This window comes from Fomitiporia mediterranea (genome assembly GCF_000271605.1).
Source record: "Fomitiporia mediterranea MF3/22 unplaced genomic scaffold FOMMEscaffold_2, whole genome shotgun sequence".
Lineage (NCBI taxonomy): Eukaryota > Fungi > Basidiomycota > Agaricomycetes > Hymenochaetales > Hymenochaetaceae > Fomitiporia > Fomitiporia mediterranea.
Window position 1 is genome coordinate 1,720,386 of NW_006760387.1, and position 10,408 is coordinate 1,730,793.

Here is a 10,408-nt window from a genome sequence, read left to right on the forward strand (position 1 = left end):
TCTACAATTTATCGAACACTTTCCGGTGAACTATCACTATTATCTGTATCATCATCCTCGTCGCTGCTGTCGGACTCCTCTTCATTATGCACCGGATGAGCCGTGCGATTTTCGTCAACGCGCTCCGCTTGCACAGCGCTGGCACTATGTGTCTGCCTTCCTTCATATTCACTTTCTTCGTCCTCATCCTCGGTTTCGTCATCTGACTCTTCATAAAACTCATCAAGGTTCTTCCAGAGTCCTGCTCCTCCCGTCCCACCCTGCAAACTAGGAGATGCACGTCCAGTTGGTGTTAGAACTACTGGTGATCCCACTTTGAGGGTTGCATGACTCGGACCGAACCCTCCCATTGTTCCAGTAATTTCAGCGATAGAACGTTGTTGCTGCCCTGCAATATTCGTCACCGGGACACTAGGAATTTCCTCCGGAGAGTCACGTAAAGAAGAGTCTGTGCCCTCTTCTGGCCAGTCTGGCAGGCGAAGGCTTGAGTCTAGTCCTGTTGGCCGGCCGGTGATGACTTCTAGGGAACCAAGCACACAGCCTTTGTCTAATGACGCAAAGTTAGTACTTGGCGCGGAGACTAGGAAATAAATGACTTGCCTTGGAAAGGTTCCCACTGCTGTGTTTCCAGTTTCCCTTCGAAAAGTATGAGTTTGACCTGCTCATGACGTAGGACTACTCCGCCCCTGCTGGATAGTTCTCCTTCATCAATCGCATCGCTATCTGCGAATGTACTTCCGTTCGTATGCTGGAGGTGAGGTGCGATACCGACAAGCAAAGCAGTTAGTAGACGAGCACGATCCCGAACGTCGTAATTCAGGTCGTATCGTGCAAGTGAGAAAACGTATCTCGTCAGGAGTACGATGGAATGGTGGTATGTTGACGATAATAGCAGAAGTTTTGCAGCTAACGTAAGGACCTGAAGTTTGACGATAGGTGCCTGTAAAACGACGAGTCAGAACGGTAGAAGCGATACAGCTCAGGTTGTTTGCTCACTTCAGTTGAGAACGTCTTCGCTGTTCTGCGCAGCACGTCGGGAGCCCACCAAGCAACTCCGTCCAGTCCACCATTTTCTGCTGTACTTCCGTCTTTTGACTCACTACCAAGCGATGAATACTGGCCCACAAGCCATACGATACAGGCTCGTGCCAATGCGTGTCGTATTTCATCTAATCGACCTGCAAGGTCAGCGATGATGCGCGCAGGGGAGTGTCCGCCTGTCCACGAAGAAGCTTGAGACCTTTGAAGAAGAGTTTGGACGAGGGATTTCAATACGAGGACAGAAGCGGAGACGGCTGATTCTGTTCAGATGTCAAGAAAGGCCGGTTGGTTAACGCAATACGGACTGACCGGAACCGGTCCTTATGAACTCCATTAGCGCAGAAAGGCAGTGGCTAGCTGAGTCTGGCACCGCATTGGCGCAAAAACCGATAGCTCGAATAGCATCGGAGACTACTGTATCGTCTGGGTCATCGGCATACACCTAAAAAAGAGTCTGAGAAAAACTAAGTATATGTGCGCAGTGACAACGTACCACAAATTCGCGTAACAAAACTTGATAATTATCTGATGAGAGTAGCTTGAGCAAAATCCGGAGTTTCAACAGTTTCGTTCCCCTCAGATCTACTGCACGGATGAAGAATCGGGAGTAATGGCGAGAAAACAGTGACTTGAAGTTAACGATGTCAGTATTTCAGGGCTTTAGTCCTTGATTTTATCTCCACATACAGGGTATTCGTGCATTATGATGAGAATGTTCGCCAAGACAACTGCTTCAACTTCTTTCGACACAGAGAGTAACCGAAGAAGGGGCCCGACTAACTTATTGACTTGGGAAGGTGGAGAGAGGTAAAAGAAGACACGGGAGACCGCCATAACCACCTTGATAACGAAGAGCAATCAATTAAGACACGTTTTAAGAAAATTTGAACTCGTACAGAAGGATTTCGTGACATAAGGAGAGGTTCTGAAGCCGACAGAAGAAGCTGCAGATCCGGGTCGACGTCTTCATTGCCTTCGTCCATTTTGTTTCCTGCTGAGTCTGACGTAACTGGCCTGGGGAGCATACTCCGCGCATAACGAGCTAAGAGCTCCAGGACGCTCACTTGTCCCCATGCATCGATGTCGAGGAGCATTCGACACAGGCGACGATAGTGAGGATGGAGTAGATCGAGACGTGTTGGACATATTGCCTGGAATGCGACTGCGACGGAACCGATAGATAACGGAGACTTGTCCTTCAGAAGAGTGGTGATGATTGGAATGAGAGAGGGAAGATGTCCGGAGTCCATACTGGATTAGTTTTGGTATTGCATTGGCTTCGTTAGCTTTGAATCCGAAAGAGGATTATCAAGTGCGCACCTGTAACATTTTATTGTAGCAAGTGCAGCCGCTTTGCGTACGTATGGGCTTGGATCATTCGCACATTTCTTCACGGAGAGAATGACTATGTTCCCAACCATAGGGACATTGATCCCACTGAGTACCCGAAGGGCCATTGCGCGTATAAGCGGGTTTGGATCCGCAAGGTCGCGTTGGAACGTGTTAATGCTGAGCAATGCGAGATCCGGCTCCGTTTCTGCATAGCGTAGAAGAAATATGTAGACGAGCTTTCGTATCTCTAGATTGGGAGAGGCAACATTCTTGACGACGGAAGGGAAGTAGTCTGAGACGTTCCGTCCTTTTGAGATAAGCTATGGTGTAAGTGGTAGTCAGGTCGAGGTGTCCACGATTCGCCTGCAGAGGGAACAAATACCGCTATTAATGTCTTGAGTGCATCCAACTTCTCGCGATCACTGTTTGTATCGAGCTGCTTGCGGACGTTGCGGACTTTATCCTCAGACACGTCAAAGTATGCAGCACCAGGGCCTCGAGCAATGGCCAGATCACGAGTATGTTCAATGAAGCTCTCCTGGATACGTGCGCCCAGCCGCGAGGTGTTTTCCGTAATAGAATTCAGGTTCAGTCCAATTCCAGCCATGATGCACCCCGACCACGAGCTATGCTCTTAGCTCTACCAGCCAGGCAATTGGGAAGAGTGTCAGTTCATGCCGAAATGGACAAGCAGCCGTTCCGTAAGTCTTCGTCGCCCCCGTGATTTGCATCGCCTAATGGGGAGTGTAAGTTCACCAACATGTTCAATCATCAGCATCAGACCAATGCTTATGGTTCCACTTTATAAGACATTAGTTATTCAAACTTAATTACACCAACTCAATCTGTCTAGAGTATGGACAAGTATTAATAATATGCACAGAAGATAACAATACTAACAGGTGCAGTTTTCATATATTGAGTTGTAGAATGTTTCACTAGCTGGAAACAAGAAAGAAAACAAACAGTCTTGCAAACCTATGAACCGAGCCCGGATTGAACGGACGACCTTGTGGAGTCTCCTGAACTGGAATCACACGCTCTACCACTGAGCTACCGGTCCAGACTAGGACTTTCAGAATTGCTCTATCTGTCTAAATAGACAACAGCTTTCAATGAGGAGAGTATTTACAGGTCTAATTAGTACCAGTTAAGACTGTATCATATATGCTCTTTCCTTATTCTCAAGGCAGAGGACTCTAGCAGTATTAGTTTTCAGACAATCTTAGTTCTTATATATAATTAATTAAGAATAATAAGTATATCTAGTCACAGTAATAGTATGTAGCATAATTAGTGTAGTAGATCTAGGGTTCCAAGGATTGGACTACAGCACCATCAATACTAAGTAGTTCTATGTATTGTTTTATTTGTACTATAAGATGTCTGAGTATTAAACTAGAATAATTCTTAAGTGTAAGCTAAATCAAAGACTAATATTTTATACACACTCTTTGTTACAGTTCTCTACTCTTGTACCTTCAGTTCTAAGAGTTCTACACTCTTCTGTACTAGAACTTGAGACTTCTGTCCCTTGAGAGTACTGTTTATAAACTATATACATACTAACTTTTACTACTACCCTTCCTTACTTTATTATTCTATTCCTTTAACCACCCCTTCATTCTTTGTTCATTCTATAGTCTCTTACCCTTTGTCCATCCCTTCATTCTTTGTGCCTTTATCTTTGACCTTCCTTTCTTTCATTCTTTGTAACTTATCATTCTTAGTAGCTTATACTCTCTAAGTACTCTTATATAGTTTAGTATATATAAGTATACAAGATCAGACTGGTTCTATAGTCTTAATCTTGTCTACTCTAAGTAGTCCTGTACTCTTAGGCTCACTCTATATACTCTACTCTTGTCTTACTCTCTCTCTCTGTCTGTTCTGTAAGTTCTGACTATGTTCTAGTACTTACATTCTGTATTTCTGTTATATAGAATAGTTGTAGTCTAGGTCCCCTTACTAAGCCTTTAGGTCCCCTCTATACTGTTACTAACATTAGATTAAGACTACTTATTACTACCCTACAACTCTCCTACATTTTAAGTATTAGTACTTACTGTTGTGTCAATCTCTTTTCTTTGTTCTAACCCTTTTATATTTTTAAATTTTAAACTTTCTAAACCCTTTTAAACTTTTACCACCCTTCTTCTATTCATTACCCCTTTTAGTTTAGTACTGATTCCTTTGTAGTGTAAACATAAACCCTCCTACACTAACTGTTACCCTTACTGTCCTACTAGATTAGTAGTTATAAACAGACCTAGCTCAAAATGTATAAACCTCTATCTAAGAGACCTTTACTAACTATATACTCTTAGCCCCTTTAGAACCTGTTCTGATTGTTCTAGAAGTTGCAACCTGTTCTAGAAAGAAAGAGTATATAGTCTACCCTTTAGACTTTAATGAGTAGTACTTTAAGAACTTCTAGTACTAAGTCAAACTATATATGACTACTACTTTAACTGATCTATTCTCAAATCTTAATTGTGTTCTATTTATCCTCTCCTTTATAAAGGAAGGTAATACAGCCACCTAGGCCTAGAACTGGATTGAAGGCTATTAGATTAGAAGCCTAATCTGACTTTAGAACAATGAGTCATATTTGGAATTTATAAGACAGCTCTGTACTTCCTTTATTAATCTGAATAAAAAGTATAATGTGTAGAACAAGCTTGTGTCTCTATAACAGGACAAACATTCTACTAATACTTTCTTTCAGGAGTTTGATATCCTGGCTTAGAAGGTAGGATTTGTACTCAGGTTTGATAATGTTCTTATTAGAATGCTTGAAAAAGCTCTTTACTTAGAACTGGTTGATAAGATTCTTAGAATAATACTAGAACTGATTACTTATACTAAGTAGAAGACATACACTATTTCCTTTGACTAAGCTACAGTTTGAATGTATTAAGTCTGTATAGAATACTTACACATGTGTTTAGCTTTAACAGTTCCAAGCCCTCAGATTAATCTGTCTGTAATTTGTAATCAATCTGTCCTGATAAACATTAGAGAAGCCTAAAAGTAAGGAGCATACTTTACCTGTAGAAAGTTAGAACACTAGATTAAGGACTGTTTATAAAAGTAATAGTATATCTGTTAGGTCATTAGAGTAATAATGAGTAACAACTAGGATTTGTAGTAAGAAGCCTTTTCTACAAATCCAGAAGTCACCTTAGAACTCTTAGACTCTAACTACATACTCTAGGATTTTATAAAGGTCTAACAGTAAATATAGTACTGAAGGGCTATAACTTGAATTTTTTAATAGTTACTTTTGATTCAATAGACACTATAGGATTAGAAGTAAATAAAGTAAGAAAAGTAGAAAAAGTAGAAAAAGTAAATTAACAAAATTATTTATTAGAAAGAAAAAAGTTAAAAACAAAAGTAGATAGTTCTCTTATTTCTTCTAATTCTTTTGATTCTTCTCTTTACACTTTATCCAAGTCTAAATCTGTACAATCTGACCTACTACTTCTGTGTTCTAAAATCTTAGAACATTCAGAACACTACTTAGCCTTGTTTACTACTTAGTAGTTTGTTTATAGTATTAAGTAAGGATAGTCTCAGCTGAGTTCACAACTGAGGACATGAGTCTGTCCTTATTGAAAGAGAGAGGTTAATAAGGAAATGTTAGTACATATACTTACCCTCTTAGATGACAAGACTGTACAAGCTGTACATTCCCTTTAAAACAAGTAACAGTTTATTAGAGAATGTTCTAAGTACTAGCTCTAGGTCTCTATCCTCTTAGCTCCCTTCTTAGGATCCTCTCAGATCTGAATAATAGCTCTAGTAGACAGTAGATACACTAGTTTGTGTATTAATAAAGTCTTTATGTAGAAACACTACCTTCTTACTTAATGTGTTCTACTTCTAATCCTAGTATATAATGTAGACAGAACTCTAAACTAAAATAGTCAGATTACTAAGTTTGTCCAACTATAGATAACCATTTAGGATTATAAGGAAAGTATTAAGTTTAGAGTCACTAACCTTAGAAAGACAGACATCTTTATTAGATTTGAATAGCTTAAGACTTACAACCCTACTATTAACTAGTTAGAGTAAACACTTGTGTTTAATTAGTGTCCTAAGTCTTACAGTTACCTTGTACTACTGTTCTGAGTAGATACAAATGCTTCTAATGTTACTAACAGTTCTAATAAAGGTGACTAGTTGTTCTTCTTTAACTAGAATGAATATATAAACACATATTCTAGTTAAGACAGAATAGAGTCAATCTGAAGAATGTTTAAGACAGAACTAGTCTAGAACCCTCTCAGAACAACTCTACTCTAGAATGTATGTAGACCCAGTCTACCAGATTTTGTCTAAGAGTTCTCTAAAGTCTTTAGTAAAGAGGAATTTGACTAGCTTCCTAAACACTATTCTTAGGACTATACAATTGAATTGACTAAGGGTTTCTAACCTAAGGATTGTAAGGTCTATCTACTTAATAGAGACAAGTAAGAGGTGCTTGACAAGTTCCTTTAGGAAAATCTTTAGAACAGCTGGATCTAACTCTTAAATTCCTTTATAGTCTCCTCTTTCTTCTTTGTTAAAAAGAAAGATAGGAAGCTCTATCTAGTCTAGAATTATTATTGTCTTAATAAGGGTACTGTCAAAAACAAGTACTTACTCCCTCTGATTCAGGAGCTTATTAATAAGATGTATACATTCAGGGTTTTTACTAAGTTAGACATTTGATAAGGATACAATAATATTTGGATCTAAGACAGAGATGAGTGGAAGACTGTGTTCTAAACTAATTACAGACTGTACAAACTGACTGTAATGTTCTTCAGACTAACTAACTTGCTTACAACATTCTAGTCATTTATAAATCACATTCTTACAGATCTGATTGACTCAGAGTATGTTAGTATGTATTTGGACAACATTCTGATCTTTACTTAGACAGTTGAGCACTATTACTAACTAATCTGAGTAGTTCTATAATAGCTCTAAGATAATAACTGTTCCTCTAAAAAGTAAAGTACTCTTTTACACAAGAGTCAGTAGATTATCTAGACTTTGTAATTAGTAGAGGAGAGGTCTGTATGAATCTAGTAAAGGTAACTACAGTTTGGAACTAGTTACAACCTTAGAACCTGAAACAGGTCTAAGTATTCCTTAGGTTTGTAAACTACTACTAATACTTTATTCAAAGCTTTAGTACTATTACTTAGCCCCTTTACAATCTTACTAGCAAAAATGTTCCTTAGTAATAGGATAATTAGTAACAGTCTGTGTTTGAGTCTCTTAAGTAGGCTATTACTAGTAAGCCTGTATTAGTAGTTCTAACAGTTGTAGACAAGTTCTAAGTTAAAGCTAACTCTTCTGACTTTGTAAATAGAGTAGTACTGTCCTAGTTTATTAATAGAAAGTAGTGTCTAATAGTGTTTCAATCAGAATCCCTCTCTGTAACAGAACAGAACTACTCTATCTATAATAAGGAACTCCTTACAATTGTCTGTTCCCTAGAGGAGTAGTATTAATATCTTCTTAGTACTATACAAAAGTTTAAGATTTAGAGTGATCACCTTAATCTCTAGTACTTCTGAGTGTCTCAGAAGCTCAACTACTGTTAAGCCTGTTAGATGTTAGAACTGTAGAACTACAACTTTGTACTAACTTATAAATCTAGAACACAAATAACAAAAGCTAATTTACTCTCAAGACAAGTAGGTTATAAAAGGGAGGAGAATGATAACAAAAATCTTGTTCTCTTAGACAATTCCTGTTTCATGTTTGAGACAATCTGAGAGATCTGACTCAAATCTAAGAATGTTGACTTTGTCACTTGTATACAGTAAGCTCTAAGACACACACAGGACTAAGTTATAGTAAAGTAGTTAGAGAAGTAGGCTAGAGATTAGGAGGAGGATAAGGATGGACAGGTTTACTAAGAAGGCCAACTGTATGTTTTAAAGGATCAGAAACTGTAGGAGAACATTGTCTAAGCTTATTACAACAATCTGACTATAGAACATTTAGACTGACACAAAATACAGGAACTCATTACTCAGAACTACTAGTAGTTAGGAATGTAGAGAGAAATCCTAAAGTATGTAACTAGTTACAATATGTGCTAACAGACTAAGGCCTACTAGACAAGGGTGCAGACTCTTCTACATTTGTATTAGATCCTAGATCACTCTTAGGAAGAAGTCTTAATAGACCTGATTAGTAAGCTACCTGAGTCTTAGAGTTACAACACTATCTGTATAATTGTTGACTGATTCTCTAAGCAAGTTTATACAGTTCTGACTCAAACAGAACTCACTTTTAAAAGTATAGTGTACATTTATTAGAATCATGTCTTCTAGTTGTATAGACTCTCTCAGAAGCTCATTCACAATTACAGACTGTAATTTAAGTCAAAATTTATATAAGACTTGTATACACTTTTTAAAATTTAAAAGAACCCTTCTACTATATATTACTTACAGACTAACAGTTAAACTGAGTAAGTCAATCAGGAGATTGAGCTCTACCTCTAAATGTTTATTAATTATTAGTAATCAGATTGGTCTGAATAGTTAGCTCTGACAGAATTTGTACACAATAACTAGTAACACTTTACAACAGGATAGTCCCTGTTCTTCCTTAATCATAAGAGACATCTGTACTAGGAGACAGTTCTGAACTAGAATAGTAGTTCTGAATCTGTAACAGACTTTGTAGAACAGATACACAGAACCAGAGAGGACACACAAGCTTTTTTAGAAAAGGTAGTACAGGTTATAAAGTAGAACTATGATTAGAAGAGGTTTATAACTAAGGATTACTAGCCTAGTAATAAGGTTATACTAGAAGCTACTAATCTGATCTTGGATTGCCTAATAAAGAAGTTAGACAACAAGCACTTCAGACCCTTCATTATTAAAAAGAAGGTTAGTGCCTCTACCTACAAACTCTAACTTCTAACAACATGAAAGTACATACACCTAGTGTTTAACAAGGTTCTGTTGTCTTAGTACTATAATCCTAGTTTTCCTTTACAATAAAGACCCCTACTACCTCTACCAGAACTTATTAGTTCTAAACCAGAATACAAAGTAGAGTATGTAACAGATACTAAGCTAGTGTATAGAAAGCTCAAGTTCCTTATCTACTAAAAGGGATACCTAGTTGAAGAACACACTTAGGAACCTGCTAAGAATCTTACTTATACTACTAAAGTAATCTGAGACTTTTATTAACTTTATCTGGGTACTCTATATTAACTCTGTCTTACAGATTTCCAAACCCTACTGTTCTAACCTATGTCTGAGCTACTAACTAAGCCTAATGTTTACTAATCAGAACAATTGGTTTTAGAGGAAGAGTAATATTATGGTTCTCTACTCTTATACCTTTAGTTCTGAGGGTTCTACACCCTTCTGTACTAGAACTCAGGACTTCTGTCCCTCAGAGGCACTGTCTATAGACTATATACATATTGACTCTTACTACTATCCTTCCTTACTTCATCATTCTATTCCTTTAACCACCCCTTCATTCTTTGTTCATTCTATAGTCTCTTACCCTTTGTCTATCCCTTTATTCTTTGTGCCTTTATCTTTGACCTTCCTTTCTTTCATTCTTTATAGCTTATCATTCTTAGTAGCTCATACTCCCTGAGTACTCTTGTGTAGTTTAGTATATATAGGTATACAAGATCAGACTAGTCCTATAGTCTTGATCTTGTCTACTCTAAGTAGTCCTGTACTGTCAGGGAAAAGTCCATTTTCTTATATAGCTTTATAGTTCTTATATAGTAGAATACACATTATTTATAAATTATATAGTAACTGTAAGAATTTTAATAAGGTTATAAAGTAAAGATAATTCTTATACATCTTATAAAGGTTCTAAAAGTATTATTAATGAATATAATACAGTATATGTATTATAATAGCTTTAAATATTGAGTAAATATATTTTAACAAAAATATATTGAGAGTAAATACTTTATTATAGTATTTTATTTGAAGAAAAAGACTTGTGTCTACTATATAATATAATATAAAAGACA

General features: G+C 37.4%; 1 protein-coding gene and 1 non-coding gene across 2 annotated transcripts; both read right to left on the reverse strand.

Moving 5' to 3' along the window:
- Positions 1-8: 8 nt before the first annotated feature.
- Positions 9-2,980, reverse strand: FOMMEDRAFT_131430 (uncharacterized protein; the record flags this gene model as incomplete). Its single annotated transcript, XM_007262699.1, has 9 exons — positions 9-567; positions 597-940; positions 997-1,301; positions 1,351-1,483; positions 1,535-1,669; positions 1,729-1,881; positions 1,938-2,292; positions 2,362-2,693; positions 2,756-2,980. 9 exons carry the CDS (start codon positions 2,978-2,980, stop codon positions 9-11), a joined length of 2,541 nt encoding a protein of 846 aa, XP_007262761.1.
- Positions 2,981-3,354: 374 nt separating this feature from the next.
- FOMMEDRAFT_t12 lies at positions 3,355-3,436 on the reverse strand. Its single transcript has one exon. It is a non-coding gene; the product is annotated as a tRNA-Trp (tRNA).
- Between the last annotated feature and the right edge of the window lie 6,972 nt (positions 3,437-10,408).